Source organism: Pleurodeles waltl, chromosome 9, assembly GCF_031143425.1.
Source record: "Pleurodeles waltl isolate 20211129_DDA chromosome 9, aPleWal1.hap1.20221129, whole genome shotgun sequence".
Classification (NCBI taxonomy): Eukaryota; Metazoa; Chordata; class Amphibia; order Caudata; family Salamandridae; genus Pleurodeles; species Pleurodeles waltl.
Window position 1 is genome coordinate 145,499,613 of NC_090448.1, and position 18,664 is coordinate 145,518,276.

At 42.9% G+C, this 18,664-nt stretch overlaps 1 protein-coding gene across 2 annotated transcripts in view; it reads left to right on the forward strand.

Annotated features, from left to right (window-relative positions):
- Positions 1 to 18,664, forward strand: part of CACNA2D3 (calcium voltage-gated channel auxiliary subunit alpha2delta 3) — a 2,455,990-nt gene that overhangs the window by 1,536,909 nt on the left and 900,417 nt on the right. For both annotated transcript variants that reach the window (XM_069206447.1, XM_069206449.1), the window contains exon 15: positions 3,165 to 3,236. In XM_069206447.1, the coding sequence (XP_069062548.1) occupies positions 3,165 to 3,236 (72 nt within the window). The remainder of the gene's footprint in view (positions 1 to 3,164; positions 3,237 to 18,664) is intronic.

Consider the following 18,664-nt stretch of genomic DNA (forward strand, 5'->3'; position numbering starts at 1 on the left):
GAGCAGCCAGGCAGTTCTTCTTGGCAGGATGTAGTTTCTGGTTCAGGTTTCTTCTCCAGCAAGTGTCTGATGAGGTAGGGCAGAGGCCCTGTTTTATACTAAGTTGTGCCTTTGAAGTGGGGGTGATTTCAAAGAGTCTCTAAGAAATGCACCAAGTTCCCTTTCAGCTCAATCCTGTCTGCCAGAGTCCCAGTAGGGGGTGTGGCAGTCCTTTGTGTGAGGGCAGGCCCTCCACCCTCCCAGCCCAGGAAGACCCATTCAAAATGCAGATGTATGCAAGTGAGGCTGAGTACCCTGTGTTTGGGGTGTGTCTGAGTGAATGCACAAGGAGCTGTCAACTAAACCTAGCCAGACGTGGATTGAAGGGCACAACAAGATTTTAGTGCAAAGAAATGCTCACTTTCTAAAAGTGGCATTTCTAGAATAGTAATATTAAATCCGACTTCACCAGTCAGCAGGATTTTGTATTACCATTCTGGCCATACTAAATATGACCTTCCTGCTCCTTTCAGATCAGCAGCTGCCACTTCAACAGTGTATGAGGGCAGCCCCAATGTTAGCCTATGAAGGGAGCAGGCCTCACAGTAGTGTAAAAACGAATTTAGGAGTTTTACACTACCAGGACATATAACTACACAGGTACATGTCCTGCCTTTTACCTACACAGCACCCTGCTCCAGGGGTTACCTAGGGCACACATTAGGGATGACTTATATGTAGAAAAAAGGGGAGTTCTAGGCTTGGCAAGTACTTTTAAATGCCAAGTCGAAGTGGCAGTGAAACTGCACACACAGGCCTTGCAATGGCAGGCCTGAGACAAGGTTAAGGGGCTACTGAGGTGGGTGGCACAACCAGTGCTGCAGGCCCACTAGTAGCATTTAATCTACATGCCCCAGGCACATGTCCCCGGCACTCTACTAGGGACTTACAGGTAAATTAAATAGTCAATCATGGATAAACCAATCAATAGTACAATTTACACAGAGAGCATATGCACTTTAGCACTGGTTAGCAGTGGTAAAGTGCTCAGAGGTCAAAAGCCAACAACAGCAGGTCAGAAAAATTAGGAGGAAGGAGGCAAAAAGTTTGGGGATGTCCCTGTCAAAAAGCCAGGTCCAACATCGACCATTAGCAACAAGCTGTAGGGCTAAACAATTAACTTGTTTGAGTCAAACTCACACCCATCGCTTTCATATTCTGCAGTACCTGACTGTTTATTGACAAGAGAGCAATAGAACCATCTCCATGCAACTATGCACGTTACCTTACTGCTATAGAAATTTTAGTATTTTCTTAAAGTACACATTTATGCATGACACATGCCTACGGCACGGTACATGCCTTGACTGTTCTGATTCCATGTTTACAATGGTCTTTTGCAGGTACATTCATAGCTATATTTTCACATATGACCAAGTGTTTTCAAAAAATAATTCAGGCAGTGGGCATTGTAGGGATTAAATAAAATCTAAATTAAGTGCTTTGGGAGGGATAGAAGTTCAGAAAAATATTGATGTTAAAATAAGGGACATTTTCATAAAATCGGGATAATGGGTATGTTTGAATAGAATGGAAATGTTTGTGTTGAAAATGAGGTGTGTTAAATGGCATAACATATTTTACAAATTGCAAAATCTTACAATACCTATTTAAAAATAATAATAATGATTTAATTGCTTAGCAGACAGAGTACCCAAACAATAAAAATTAATAGGGTGGCTTTGGCTGCAGTTCACAGAATAGTGCTTATTTATGCTGTGACAGAATATATGCACATGTTGTCAGATATACACAGTTGAATGGTATAACACAATCATTATTGAGGGGGCAACTTTGTCAAAAAAGTAAGCTCAAATATTTACTGCATGTCTATATTTACACAAAAACCTTTGAGAAGGGTAAAGTACTTGGATCACACAATTATGATTATAGATATATTTTGTATGACATGGTTTTTAACATCTATAATTCAAAGTGTTTCATCTTTGTGTATTTTATTTGGGTTACCTTCCTCCTTTAGTGAACATGTCATCACTAATCTGATTCTATGTGTATGTGTGTTTCAATGTTGTGTGACCTTTAATGAGACATTCATACATCAATTCATAGACTTACAAATATTACAAAATCCACTGCTTGGTTAATGATAAGGGGTGTTGTACTTCTGTTTCTCAACAATTTGTAAGGTTATGGAAAAATGTTAGCTCTAAAAAGAATGTATCCACTTAATTGAAATAATTCATTTTGTTGTGCAGTATGATCAACATAAAGAGGTAAGTCAACTAAAATGATCCAACTGAAAAGATATATTAATGAATATTGGATACTGATGGCCAGATCATTTTCAAAATATGTTGTGATGAAACTGTAGCAACAGTGAAATTCAGACTCAGTTAGCTGAAAGTATTTCATGCCTCTTCAATTGTCAAAAAAGGCTAGGTTGTAAATGTTAAATATTATGTTACATGCAGAGTTAGAAAGTACTAGGAATCATGGATCAAAATTGTGCAAAAAGGAAATGGCTAGAAACCCTACATTCGATCTACAATGAAATTATTTTCCTTGCGTTATGCTGTAAAATCAAAGTACCCTTGTTTGACAGTTTTGCAGTTTTGATAACGGACAGGCTTCAAATGACAATAATAGATGCAAATTAGGTTTTTGAAACCATAGTACAGACAATGCTGAGCCGTCGTGTGTAATATTCTATCATTCCTCTGCATGGTCAATCCTCTAAACTTGGAGTCCATGTGTAGGTATTCATTAAATGGAATACCAAATTATTCTGTTTTAGATCTTAATTATAAAAGACACAATTTGTCAGCTGTTTAATTATTAATTACGATGAGCCGCCAGTTACTAGTTTTTATTAAATCCAGTATTCTACATGAATCCATGTACATTTTCATTACTGAGGTCATTAGTTACCTTTCTATTTGAGACATTTCTTGCTCTTGCAATTATTTTGAACTCATTAAGCTTAATGTTCCCTTAGAAGATACTATCCATTAATTTGAAAGTACTTCCATCAAATTATAATTGGAGTTTTACATTGATACAGCTATTTTTTTTAATGCGCTGAGAATACTTTAACATTTTTGTAATGTAATAACAATGAACTTAGTATTCATGAATTTAGTTAAGTGTTTTATTTCCAAATTTAGCTTGCAGATGACCAAGGATTGGTTTTGATGACAACTGTTGCCATGCCGGTGTTTAGTAAACAAAACGAAACTGTAAGTATTCAAACCTCATTTTGCTACGCATTGTAATGCATAGATATTTCTTGCAGTAATTTCACAATTATCTACATTTAAGAATTGGGAAAGGCCAGGGAATAATGCTAATAATACAACTATGTTCCACATGTATGTGGTACATGATTGTAAATACATGGTACATAATTCTAATATGGAATAATGCAGTGGAATAATATAGCATTGTAGCCATTTACTGAGGGCTATAAGAGTTGTCTAATGCTCTCTCCTTGAGAGAGAGAAGATATTTGACTGTTGCATCCCAAAGGATAAGGGCTATAGTGCTACAAGCTAAACAGGAAGAAACAGAAGGAATACATTGGAATCTTAAAGCAGAAAGACTGTCTCAGCCATCAAAAGAACTCTGTCCCTCCATTGTTTGCAGTTGACTGCTGTTCTCTGTTTGGGGGCATGTTATCCTTAGTATGTGTGCTGTTTAAGTTACCTTTCACCTTAATTTGTGCACTTTGAGCTTTGCTCTTATTCTTGCTCACTGGGCACACCAAACACCATGTTCAGTGCATTCAGAAATTCAGCAGTTATAGTTAGAGTTATTTCAAGTAACCATAACTCACAGCCTAAGGCAGTGATACTCAAAGTACGGCACGGGGGCCGCATGACATTTACATGCGGCCCCCAGGTCATCAGCAGCACTGTGCTGTGCTGCTGTTTATTTGACTTGGCACTAGCACTAAAAATTGTAAAATAAACGGGCAAGTATTTATTTGGAGGCTAATTGAAAAGGGAGTAACTACAGTGTCCTGGAACTCAACTTTAGAAACACCTTCATTATTAAAGACATCTTGCAGCAAAAATATATAAGTATGATCTGTTTGAAATTCAAAAAGTGCATTCCATTAATCTGCAGAACCGTTTCACCTTAGTACACACAATTATTTCACTGCATTGAGAAGTATTTTTTAAAGGGATATTTTTCAAACATAAATTTACAAACTTTCATCCCCATCCATCCCCCACACCCTGACAACAATGTGAATTGTGAACTAAGAGGCATGTCAGTTGTTATGTGAATTCTTTGGGAGGGCCGGGTTTCTATTATACATTAACAATATTATAGTTTCTTAAATCAGACCCAGGAGGTTTTATTCAGCATACATCCCGAAGACGTATGAGGTAAAGTGAAATAAAACATTTGCCTAGGATCACACAATTTGGTTAAGTGGGGAAGCCGGGATTTGTACCCAAGTTTCTGGTTTCACATTGCGCAATTCAGACACTTGATGTATATGCTTAATTTCCCCTACAACCACTTTACCACTACCCCTCCCCGCCCCTCTGACCGCCACCCTGCTAGCATCAATGCAGCCCTCAGTCACATCACAGACCAAACAGTGCGGCCCCTGGGAAAATGTTTCTGAGTACCCATGGCCTAAGGTAACTGTTAGACCTGACATGCCTTAGGGTGGTCACCCATAACTTTTTGCCTGCCTCCCTCCACTTTTTTGGACCCTGTTTTGCTGGCTTTTAGACTCTGCACACTTTACCACTGCTAACCAATGCTAAAGTGCATATGCTCTCTCCCTTTTTAAACATGGTAACCTTGAATCCTACCTGATTGGACTATTTAATTTACTTATAAGTCCCTAGTAATGTGCACTATATGTGCCTAGGGCCTGTAGATTCTTAAAGCAGAAAGACTGTCTCAGCCATCAAAAGAACTCTGTCCCTCCATTGTTTGCAGTTGACTGCTGTTCTCTGTTTGGGGGCATGTTATCCTTAGTATGTGTGCTGTTTAAGTTACCTTTCACCTTAATTTGTGCACTTTGAGCTTTGCTCTTATTCTTGCTCACTGGGCACACCAAACACCATGTTCAGTGCATTCAGAAATTCAGCAGTTATAGTTAGAGTTATTTCAAGTAACCATAACTCACAGCCTAAGGCAGTGATACTCAAAGTACGGCACGGGGGCCGCATGACATTTACATGCGGCCCCCAGGTCATCAGCAGCACTGTGCTGTGCTGCTGTTTATTTGACTTGGCACTAGCACTAAAAATTGTAAAATAAACGGGCAAGTATTTATTTGGAGGCTAATTGAAAAGGGAGTAACTACAGTGTCCTGGAACTCAACTTTAGAAACACCTTCATTAATAAAGACATCTTGCAGCAAAAATATATAAGTATGATCTGTTTGAAATTCAAAAAGTGCATTCCATTAATCTGCAGAACCGTTTCACCTTAGTACACACAATTATTTCACTGCATTGAGAAGTATTTTTTAAAGGGATATTTTTCAAACATAAATTTACAAACTTTCATCCCCATCCATCCCCCACACCCTGACAACAATGTGAATTGTGAACTAAGAGGCATGTCAGTTGTTATGTGAATTCTTTGGGAGGGCCGGGTTTCTATTATACATTAACAATATTATAGTTTCTTAAATCAGACCCAGGAGGTTTTATTCAGCATACATCCCGAAGACGTATGAGGTAAAGTGAAATAAAACATTTGCCTAGGATCACACAATTTGGTTAAGTGGGGAAGCCGGGATTTGTACCCAAGTTTCTGGTTTCACATTGCGCAATTCAGACACTTGATGTATATGCTTAATTTCCCCTACAACCACTTTACTACTACCCCTCCCCGCCCCTCTGACCGCCACCCTGCTGGCATCAATGCAGCCCTCAGTCACATCACAGACCAAACAGTGCGGCCCCTGGGAAAATGTTTCTGAGTACAAATGGCCTAAGGTAACTGTGAGACCTGACATGCCTTATGGTGGTCACCCATAACTTTTTGCCTGCCTCCCTCTACTTTTTTGGACCCTGTTTTGCTGGCTTTTAGACTCTGCACACTTTACCACTGCTAACCAATGCTAAAGTGCATATGCTCTCTCCCTTTTTAAACATGGTAACCTTGAATCCTACCTGATTGGACTATTTAATTTACTTATAAGTCCCTAGTAATGTGCACTATATGTGCCTAGGGCCTGTAGATTAAATGCTACTAGTGGGCTTGCAGCACTGGTTGTGCCACCCACTTAAGTAGCCCCTTTACCTTGTCCCAGGCCTGCCATTGCCAGGCCTGGGTGTGCAGTTTCACTGTCACCCTGACTTGGCATTTAAAAGTACTTGCCAAGCCTAAACCTCCCCTTTCTCCACATGTAAGTCACCTTTAATGTGTGCCCTAGGTAACCCCTAGAGCAGGGTGCTGTGTGGGTGAAAGGCAGGGCATATACCTGTATAGTTTACATGCCCTGGTAGTGTAAAACTCCTAAATTAGTTTTTGCACTACTGTGAGGCCTGCTCCCTTCATAGGCTAACATTGGGGCTGCCCTGATACAGTATTGCAGTGGTAGCTGCTGATCTGAAAGGAGTAGGAAGGTCATATTTAGTATGGCCAGAATGGTAATACCAAACCCTGCTGACTGGTGAAGTGGGAATTGATATTACTATTCTAGAAATGCCACTTTTAGAAAGTGAGCATTTCTTTGCACTTAAATGGTTCTGTGGCTAGGCTTGGTTGACAGCTCCTTGTGCATTCACTCAGACACACCCCAAACACAGGGTACTCAGCCTCACTTGCATACATCTGCATTTTGAATGGGTCTTCCTGGGCTGGGAGGGTGGAGGGCTTGCCCTCACACAAAGGACTGCCACCCCCCCTACTGGGACCCTGGCAGACAGGATTGAACTGAAAGGGGACCTGGTGCACTTCTTAGCCACTCTTTGAAGTCTCCCCCACTTCAAAGGCACATTTGGGTATAAAACATGGCCTCTGCCCTACCTCATCAGACACTTGCTGGAGAAGAAACCTGAACCAAAAACTACATCCTGCCAAGAAGAACTGCCTGGCTGCTCAAAGGACTCACCTGTCTGCTTTCTACAAAGGACTGCTGCCTTGCTGTTGGCCTGCTGCCTTGCTGAACTCTTGTCTGGCTATGAAAGTGCTCTCCAAGGGCTTGGATAGAGCTTGCCTCCTGTTCCCTGAAGTCTCAGGACCAAAAAGACTTATATTTTTCACTTGGACACTTCGTGTGCCGAAATTGTCGATGCACAGCTTGTTCCGCGGCGAGAAAAATGCTGCACATCGACGCTGATCGACGCGACGCCTTCGGGACGACCAGAACTTCGACGCACGGCCTTGCAAGGACAACGCGGCCCAACCTCCAGAGGAGAAATCGGTGCGACGCCTGCCGTGAGAGCGAAACTTCGATGCGCAGCCCCGCAGAACGACGCGCAGCCGGAAAACAAGCAGGAGAATCCACGCACAGACCCGGGACATTTGGTAATCCCCGCAACCCACAGAAAGAGACTGTCCGCGGGCCGGAAAATGACACAAGACTTCCCCGTGTGAAAAATAACGACGCAAGTCCATGTGTGCTGGGGAGAAATCGACGCACACACCATTTTTCCACGTATCTCTTCTTCTACAGCCCTTTGCAGAGATTTTCCACCAGAAACCAGGTACTTTGTGCTTGAAATATACTTTGTTTGATTTTTAAAGGCTTAAGACACTTTATATCCGTTTCAATGATATCTTTACAAATTCATATTGCATCTTTGATCGTTTTGACCTGAAAATACCCAGATAAATATTATATATTTTTCTAAACACTGTGTGGTGTATTTTTGTGGTGCTATATTGTGGTAGTGTATGATTTATTGCACAAATACTTTACACATTGCCTTCTAAGTTAAGCCTGACTGCTCGTGCCAAGCTACCAGAGGGTGGGCACAGGCTAATTTAGGATTGTGTGTGACTTACCCTGACTAGAGTGAGGGTTCTTGCTTGGACAGAGGGTAACCTGACTGCCAACCAAAAATCCAATTTCTAACAGTAACTATAACTTACTCCCCCCGCCATACACAGTTTTTTCTTCAACAATTAACTGCCAAATTTCTCTCGTTTTGTGGGAGTAAATTCAGAAGCTAACTATAACTTCCCTGTACCCTTTGTTTTTTTAAGTGACTTTCTATGTTTTAATTTTTTTTATTTCCTAACTATAACATCCCTGTAACCTTTGTTTTTCTCAGTGCATTTCTGTGTTTTTTTTTATGTAAAGTCATTTTCATTACTATTTGTTAATCCAACATCTGCTGCACACAGCCTTCAGCCGTGTGTGGCAGCCATTAGAATATGAGTGGGTTTGTGAGTGGATACGTGAATGACTGAGTGGGACTCGGAGAGGGTGCATGAGTGTCTAAGTGGGTCTGTGAGTGTGTGTGAATCTGAGTGGGTCTGTGATTCGGAAAGTAAGCTGGTCATTATGAGCCTGGCAGTCTTAAGACCGCCAGGGCAATGGTGGAAGTAGGACCTCAGTACCACAACTTTCCGACCGCCTGACCCCCTGGTGGTGTTGTCGGTCCCAATCTGCCAGGGCAGTGCTGCAAGCAGCGCTGCCCTGGGGATTATGACCAACCTGTCTGCCGGTGTTTACATGGTGATTGCCCACCGTGTAAAGGCTGGAGGAGCCTCTGCACTGCCCATGCACTTGGCATGGGCAGTGAAGCGGCCCGATGGCCAGTCCTGTAATGCTTTTCAATCTCTGCTTTGCAGAGAGTGAAAAGCGTGACGGGTGCTGGTGCACCCTACGCACAGCAACATTGTTGTGGCTCTATTATGAGCTGGTGTCAATGTTGTGGGCTGTTTCACACTGGGCCAGCGGGCAGAAACTCTATTTCCGCCCGCTGACCCAGCGGGAAACTCGTAATGGGGGCCGCAGGAAGGGGACCGCACTGGCCATGGGAGTTTGGAGGACAGCCTTTTCCATCCGCCAAACTCTTAATGACCCCCTAAGTGTCTGAGTGGGACAGTGAGTGGTGTTTGATTGTCCGTGTGGGTGTGTCAATAATTGTGTGAGTGACTGCCACAAAGGAACTTTGCCTGTTTATCCAACAAGAGTCACCAGCTTTGTATGAAATGTCTACTCAAGTAGAGTTCTTTCTGCCTCCTTAGGTAAATGTTTAGGATGTAATCTACACTACTGCTGTGTAATGGAGCACAAGGAAATGTCACCATTGACCTTGTGTGCATTTGGTAATGTGATTGTTTGTCCTGCATCTTTCTCCAGAATTATGTGATAACGTGAATCCTTCTATAGAAAGCCCAACAAAACTACAAAGACGTAGATCTCCACCAAACCACCAAACTAGAGTCCTTCCTCTTATGTATATGAAGTAGGTGCTTCTTTGTTTAGTGGCGATCCCTCAGCATCAAGAACACACCATCAAAACCAGTGGGAAACACACTGTGGGGCCCTTTGGGAAGCTGTCCATCATCCTGGCAAAAGAGGGGCAGACATATGCATACTACTAAGGTAGAAGGTGTGGGTGCAAGCAGTTGCAGCTTCAAGGTGATTTGCACATTTGCATACTTGTAGCAGTTTAAAGGGAGAACCATGAAGGAGGGGGTCCATGCATTCCCCCTCTTCCGGCTGGTTTCAGCCCCCAGGAAGCTCATCCTCCGTGGCCTGGCCATCAGTCCTGGGTACCCTGCAGGGCACCCAGTGTGCAATGCTGGAGCCAGAATTGCTGTCATAGACAGAGAGCTGCTAAACATGCAGCTCGTTGTCTGTGAGAGCAACTGTTTCTTCTGTTTCCCTGCCAGCATATCTGTGGGCAGGGAAACACAGGAAACCTTCTCTTCCAGCAAGTGAGAGCTCTTTGAAAGCTCTTGCTTGCCGTAACTGGAGTACTTGCTCTGACTTGGCAAGAGCTGTAAAGTCTCCCACCAAGTCACAGTAAACAGCTGTGTCCCGGGTGTGGGTATCCCAGGACATAGCAGGAGCTGGCCCTGGGGTGTGGCAGTCACCAGGGCCAATATTGCCTCCTCAGGGGAGGACATGCAGCCCCCTTCCAACATTGGAAATGTTCCCTGGGAAGGTGGTGGTCCCTGGGGAGCCACAAAAGTACCCCTTCCTTTTCACTTTTCAGCCCTGGGGAGATGGCGGTCCCCTGTGCTGCACAGGGGATTTTAATTTTTTCACTTTTTTCTGAGACTAGCTTGAAGCTGAGTCCCAAGATGGCTGCCAACACTTGTTTGTTGAAGTGTTGGCAGCCGCTCAGACATCAGCACAGGGGCAGTTGGATCTGTGGAGGATCCACATCCCTAGTTATCTCTATCATTTGCCAGTTAATATCTGTAAATTCACTGAACGGATTTTCACCAAATCACAAAAAGCATACTTTCTGGACCATGAGCTAGCTTACCGTCGAATTTGGTATAATTCCGTCCAGTGGTTTGGGCTGTAGTCATTTTACAAATCTCTATGAAACATGCATGGGGAGGGCTCGGAGCAAGATGGTGTCTGCGTAGTCGACGGCTGTTGGCCCCGACCCCCTGGACGCCGGTCGGACGATCTCAGTGCATCAAACGGCCGTGAGGACACGAAGATGGCAGTGGAGCCGTGTGCTGGATACTGCCTTCACTTTGCCCTCCCCCCTTTTCTGTTTATGGAGACGGCTGGGGCACCATTGAAGCCCCTGGCCTTCCACTAAAGCAATTCAGTGTGTGAAAGGGATTTGGACTTTACGGATTTTGTATTAATGCAACTGGATGGTCTGGTATTAATGTTGACTGGGCTCTGCTATAAGGAGGGGGTGGCTGAGAGGGCGTGTCCCAACCCTTATGATACTGTATGGACATTGACTGGGTTACTGAGAAGTACACTTAATTCTGTAGCAAAGGAAACAGAACACTGGTATTGGATCACAAGAAGGAATTCAGAGCTAAATGGAGCTTGGCCCTGCTTTTCTAAAGGGAATATGGCGCCCAAAATCATACAGAATATTGGAGACAAAGTGATGGAGGCCTGGCTGGCAGGCGGTCTGCTCTAGAATTGACGAAAATAAGTAGCAAAGCCAGAGGTGGGACTGTCAAGGATGTTAAGGATGTGCCTAGGGGGGCTCAGCCTGATCAATAGGGAAAGGGCAGATTGCAGCCCATTATCACTAATTTCTTGACCAGCAGCGGCAAGAGAATGGCATCACGAACCCTACATCTCTCTCTAAGGGTATGCCAACTTGTATAAAGGAGGATCTAGAGGCAAGAACTCACAGGGAGGAGCCCCTACAAGTTAAAAGTGGGCCCTCTGGGAGCAATGTTCCCCTTGATATGGCACAAGACGGTGGGGATGGCAATATGCAAATGCCAATGGAAGAGTATAAACAAGACACTCAAGACATTCATGACACTACTGATAAGCCCTTAGAATCTCAACCTAGGAAGGGGAAAGGATTAAAACGAGTAGGCGACGATGTTGCCAAAGATTTTGAATTAGAAATTAGCAAATCTGGAAGCGGTGGAAAGAATACAGACTGGTCTAGGGATGGAGGAGATAAACTTTACTCACTATCTGAGGATTCAGAAGCCGTTAGTAGTGGCTGTAATCAGAGTGAGGCCAAGAGGAGTATATTATCAGAGTCCGAGAGTGTATCATTGGCGGTAGGACCCACTGTGAAAGTGCAGCGACGATACCGCAGATGCATAAAATCATGGTCAGGTTCAACCGGGGGAACAGATCTCTCAGGAAAAGAGTGCTGCGGCGCTTAAATGGGAGTATTCAGAAATCAGACTTATGAGTCCGGGGAAAGACCCTAAGGATGACACACCTCCCCAACACCGATGCAGGCGAGAAAAGTGAACCAACTAACAACACTGCTAGCACAGACACAAACATGCCACAGCTGATAAATAGTATGATAAGGGAATTGCAAACTGAGACAAGGGCAGAGAGTCGGAGAACCCGGATGGCCACTAAGCAACTACAGGGTGTGGTGTAAAAAGTCAATAAATCCTGTATGGAAATTAAAGAAAAACTAAGCACAATGGAGAATAGAACTTCTATAGTGGAGGCAGAGGTTGAGATTTTGAAAGAGCAGGCGGAAACGCACGAAGGACAGCTAACTGATATCATGTGGAAACTGGAAGATTATGAAAATCGACAGATGAGAACTAATTTGCGATTATTAGGCATAGAAGAAGGGGTGGAGAGCAAGGATATCAGAGCATACATGATTACACTCCTGCAGAATGCTTTTCCAGAGTTTATGAAATGGGATTGGGAGACAGAAATTCAAAGAGTCCATTAATTTCCATTAGCTAGACGAGGTGGAGAGCGCAATACGGAGTTTAAACATCCTAGAGCTATATTGATTTCTTTGGTAATTATTTTTTAAGACAAGCTATCTTTGAGAAAGCCCGCCCGGATGCCCCACGGCATGTTGATAATGTCACCTTTTTCACCCGACCGGATTACTGCCATGTTACTGTGGAGCGAAGATGGAGGCTGCGACAACTGATTAAGCCATTTCAGGATAGGGGAGGGGAGGCATTTTTGTTAGCCCCAGCATGGTTGAAGATGGGGATTAATGGGAAAATTCTAATATTTACTTCTGAGATTCAAGCAAAGGAATATTTGATGGAACTGAACCCTTACAAAACTGAGTAGGGTCTATAAGAACTCCAACCTGTAAGGGTGGCAGGGGTAATTACTTGTGTATGAAGCTCGGCAGTCCAGGGAGGATCTTCCGGGGTATACCATCATTCAGACCAGCGGTGGTCTGATTGCTCATTTGGTTTGTGGGCCTGGGGAAGGAAGGGTGGGTGTGGGCAGCCGAGAGGGGCAGGAGGGGAGAGGAGGGGGATTGAGGGTAGGGAAGGGGGAAGAGGGGAAGTGGGGGGTTGGAAGGATCAGGGGGCTGTGGGAAGGGTGGTTTGGGAGGGGTGGGGGCAGAGGGGTTTTCAGTGAGGTGTCTGTGAGAAGGTTGCTGTAATGTATCTTAAAAACAGTCAAAGGAACAGAGAGAATTTATGTGAATATGGCGTTCCTAGGGAAACCTTGTTTGAGGATGCATAAATGGTGATACTTCGGATAGCATCTGTAAATATTTGTGGGTTGAATAATCCTTGTAAGAGAAGGAAAGTAGCAGAAGATTTGAAAACATTAAAGGTGATATTAATTGTCTACAAGAAAGCCACATGAAGTATTCTGACAAAGCTGTGTTGGATGCTATTGGGCTGCAGCTATTGGTGTGCACTGAGCAAAACTCCAAAACTAAAGGGGTAGCCATCTTAACAAGTAATACAAGATGTAAGGCTACTCAGTGCAGGGCCGATCAGCTGGGGAGATGGGCTATAATAGAGTGCCAGTTTGGTTTTACGTTATGTTCTATATATGGTTCAGTGTTTGATGACCCAACTTTACTAGATTTTCTTTCAGTCTAATTAGCTGTGTGGCCAGCCCCTTATATTATTTGCGGTGATCTGAATTTCAATGGCTCATGGGATGAATTACACAATCTAATTGATGTTAATAAAAAAAACTACTCAGGCGTAAACCTAGAGTATTTCAGGCCATTCGTAATTTTCAAAACGAAGTAGGAGTGGTAGATGCATGGCCTATATTGATGGGGCCGGATCCGGGGTATGTGTATTTTTCAGCCTCCTCGGCAATTTGTTTTTACCTGGTCATTCATTACATATCTGAGTAGATTTTAATTTCCAAAGTGTTTATCATAAAAATGTCTTGCAACTGGATAATTGCTATCATGATTTGTTATAGTTCTTCTGTATTCCAATACCCTTTTCTTGGCACAATGAACTGTGCTGCCTACATAGATCCTCTGGCAAGGGCATATTGGACAATACACACAGTATGGTGTGTTACAATTAAAGTGTCCTTTGATGAAATATTCTTTCATAGTCCCTGTCCCCATTATTTTGTTACAACGTGCACTGTTTTTGCATGCTTTACATTGCATACAGCAATAAAATCCCAAAGGCATCACGTTTTTAACTTCCTTTCCTTGTTCACTCATCACAAAATTATGACAGAAATCCTCTCTCAGAGATGTGCTCTTTTTGAAAGTAATTTGTGGTGTATCTTGTATAAATTTACATAGCACTGAATCCGTCTGTAAAATGTGCTAGTTTTTGTTCAAGATCTTCCTCACATTATAAGATTGGTTACTGAAGGTTGTTATAAATCTAATTATTTCTTCTTCAACTTTAAGGTGGACCTTAAACAGTAGATTTTCTACACAAATTTGATCCACCTTTTTTTTGTCTCTATGATAACCTTCTTATTGTAACCTCTCTCCTTGACCTTTCACACAGCCTTGCTCATTCTTGTTGATAATCTAATGTATCACTACAAATCCGGCGTGCTCTTAACAGTTCCCCATAGGGGATAATATGAACTAGGCTGGAAGGGTGTGGGCTTCGAGCACAAAGTGAACTGTTACCCGCCGTCTGTTTTCTATGTAGTTTGGAGGTGAGAAGATTATTCCTTAAGATCACCTCAACATCCAAGAATTCAATGTTTGTTGTGCTATGTTGTTCAACAAACTTCAAGTTATAATAATTCTCATTCAAATTCTGAACAAATTTCAAGGACGATGGTTCATCACCTTTCCAAATTACAAAGATATCATTGATATACCTACACCACAAAATTAGCTTTCCATCAAACTCCCTGATCTTCATGGAAACCTGCTCCTCCCACTAGCCCAAAAATACATTTGCATAGCTGGTGGCAAAGCAAATCCCCATGGCTGTCCCTTGCATCTGTCTATATATTTGATTGTCAAAGAAAAAGTAGTTGTTCCTCAAACAGTAATTTATCAAATCACACAACATTTCTGTGTGTAGCAGTAATGAAATTGATCTTGCTCGCATGTAGTGTCTAATTGCCTTCAGGCCTAGCTCATGATCAATGTTTGTATAAAGGCTTGTAACATCCAGTGTTAATAACAAATAGTCATCTTTCCATTGAGTATTCCCTATATTCTTCAAAAAGAGCATAGTGCCTTTCACATAAGAGGGCACTGTTTCCACAAATGCATGGAGAAAGCAATCCATATATTTAGACGTATTCACCAACAGAGAACTCATAGCTGACACAATAGGTCTTCCCGGTATATTCAATCTGTTTTTATGTACTTTGGGAAAGAGATAAAGTATGGTAATTTTTGTATATTTACACTTCAAAAAGAAGTATTCTTCCCACGTTATCAAACCCATCTCTTTCAAATTATAAAGCTTTTATTGTTCATTAGTTCTCTTCACTACCTCTCTGGTGGACTTTATATAACAAGTTTTATCACTTAGTTGCCTTACCTCCTCCGCCACTTATCAACATCCAAAATCACTACATTGCCCCCCTTGTCAGATTGTTTGTTAACAATGCTCTTATCTTGTTTCAACCTCTGCAAAGCTTGTACTTGTGAATCCGATAGATTTCTTGTCTTCACATTACTTTATATATATCTAATGCTTTTCACTTGTTTTATCACATCTCGTTCAAACACTTCTATTGTATCACAATGTAAAGATGGTAAAAAAGTGATTTTTGTCTAAATGGGCTGGGGCATGCTGCATCTACTACCAGACCCAATGTTTCCAAATTCATTATTGGATCATCATGTGCTATTGAATCATCATCTATATCTGATAGTGTATGCAACATGTCAATATCTGAAATGCACAATTTGCTCAATTACAAACTTTTTTTTCAATTGTAAACCCTTCATATCCTTTGTCCAATACTACTTTTTAAGCTTCAGCTTCCTCACAAGTTTAAATGTATAAATTCTTGTTTGTGGATAATCCAATCCACTAGTCGGACAAAAAGAAAGGCCTAGAGATAAGAGATTCTCTTCTTCCTCAGATACACCTCTTTTGGAGAGATTAATCACATTCATTGTGTTTGTTTTGTGGGCCCTTGTTGCCATTCCCACAGGCCCCAAATCTTCTCTTACATCCTCTCTTCTTTGCTTGCTTGTTCCTCTTCCTTTTCCTCTCACTTCTCTCCCTCTCTGGAAATACGGTTCTCTGTGCTGTTCTGTCCTCCACTGATTCAGGAGTTGAAATTGTTTTTAAAAATTCGACCTATTGGTAACCTTATCTGTTTCCAATCCTTTCGACAGGGTTGAGTCCGAAACATCTGACAGATTGCTGTCCGAGACATCACTTTCTTCTTGTTCCCTTGGCAATAGGCCTTTCTTCTCAGTATCTTGTAATATAGATGTCACTGATCCTTCATTATACATATGGTGATATTTGCGATGAAGAGTTAAAATCCTCCCAGCTTGGTAATCTTTGAAATCACGTATAAATTTCCTTTGTTTTTTGTTCATAATTTCTTCTTCAAATTAACTAAGTTTCTTATCCAAATTCTTCATAAATACATCCAACATATCCTGTGTTATTACTGTCAATAACTCTGTGTTTATTTTGCCAATCTCCTCCAAGGTTTTAGCTCTGTCTTTCCCCGCATATTTTATCAAAATTGTCATCATATTCAAAGAGCGGTGTTTTGAATTATTGGCCCATTCCTCCAGCATCTCGGGTTCGGAAACCTCATACGTCGGCATTGTATAAATCCGTAGATCCCTAGGCACTCTTTCCGCATCTATATACCTTTGCAAAGACTCAATTTCCCACCATTTGGAAAGTTCTTTCTTACTCAGTTTCTCTAACTTTTCATACAGGACCTGTGTCGAAATTCCTGTTCTTGTGTTACTGGAACCTACTTGATCCGATTGGGCTTCCTCCAGTTGTGAAAAAAATAATTTATTGGACTTCTCTTTCCGACGAGCCTCCAAAGAAAGAGCCATATTTTCTTCTAATATAAATCAACTAAATCTTGTATAAATATGTGTATATTACTTCAGCACTTTCACTGGATGTGGACATAAAAGCTCGTTTGGTTTTCACATATAGTCCACTCTGCTGTTGCTTTTATATTTGTGAGCAAACCATGAAACTCATAGGTAATTCTTCCTATACTTCAAAATCCATCCAAGGCACCACTGATTGATTTGCCAAAATTTATTCCATAGGCTCCATCTAAAATGACCTCAAATCTTCTAAACCTCTCTGTGAGCTGAGGTTTCCTCTGTTTCCATGCCTACGGAGGTGCAGGCAGGAAAACAGAGGAGACATTGCTGTCACAGAGAGGGAGATGCTGCCCACTCCCCTGCCCCACACGGCAGAAGACCATGCGCAGCTGTGGTTGGATTAATGTAAAGTTATTAAAATTACCTAACGTTAAAAAAATTAGAAATTCATGAAAAAAAAACAAATGTTATAGGGACATTATAGTTAGGAAACAGAATTATAAAACCATAGAAATTCATTCATAGTTAGGTTCCCATTTTATTTGCATAAAGCCATAGAAATTCCGCAGTTATAGTTATCTCAAGTAACTATAACCTGTCCCCGAAGGTAACAATAACTTGCCCCCTTGGCATGCACTGCCGATTACTCCACACAATATGTCACTAATGACGTCTTTGATAACATCATTGAGATCAATGTAATATTTGCAGTAAAATTATTGAGGAAAAAACTGTTCATGGTGGGGGACATATCCCCCATGGCCTTTAGTGAATATAAAGGGAGAGTGCCCCTAGAACCTTTAATTACCTGCTTACCACATACCCCTTAGATGTCTCATTTGCTGTGTCTCTTAGAGCTTACCCCTGGGACACAATAGTTTCCCTACCTGCATTGCGCAGACAGGGAGTATTTTTAGAACTCCTGCCAAATAGGAACATACATAAAGGGGGTCATTCTAAGTCTGGCGGGCGGCAGAGGCCGCCCGCCAGACTTCCCCCACCAAAATACCGCTCCGTGGTCGAAAGACCGCTGAGGGTATTTTGGGATTTGCCCTGGGCTGGCGGGCGACCGCCAAAAGGCCGCCCGCCAGCCCAGGGCAAATCAACCTTCCCACGAGGACGCCGGCTCAGAATTGAGCCGGCGGAGTGGGAAGGTGCGACGGGTGCTGTGGCACCCGTCGCGTATTTCAGTGTCTGCAAAGCAGACACTGAAATACAGAGTGGGGCCCTCTTACGGGGGCCCCGCGGCACCCCCTACCGCCATCCTGTTCCTGGCGGGAGACCCGCCAGGAACAGGATGGCGGTAGGGGGTGTCAGAATCCCCATGGCGGCGGAGCGCGCTCCGCCACCATGGAGGATTCTCAAGGGCATCGGAAAACCGGCGGGAGACCGCTGGTTTTCCAAATCTGACCGCGGCCAAAGCGTCGCGGTCAGAATGCCCTGCGGGGCACCGCCGGCCTGTCGGCGGTGCTCCCGCCGACCCTGGCCCCGGCGGTCTCAGACCGCCGGGGTCAGAATCAGGGCCAAAGTCTACTCCCAGGAGCTTTAAACATGCTTCCTCTGTCAGGGAGCAGACTTGAGTTCTGTTTCCCTACCCACACTGATGCGGCCAGGGAAACAGATCCAAATATTTCTCTTTCCTGGAAGGACCATCATAAAAAGCTGCTTGGAGCAATGTAGGCTCTCACAGCATGTGGGGAACCAGCAGGGGCCTTCAGAGCCCTGGGGCTCCCCTCCACGGCCCCCAATGTTGTGCATAATGGATGACCTGGGTGGGCACCACAGCACCCACCTTGACTAAAACAAATCAGGGCCCAGAGGAT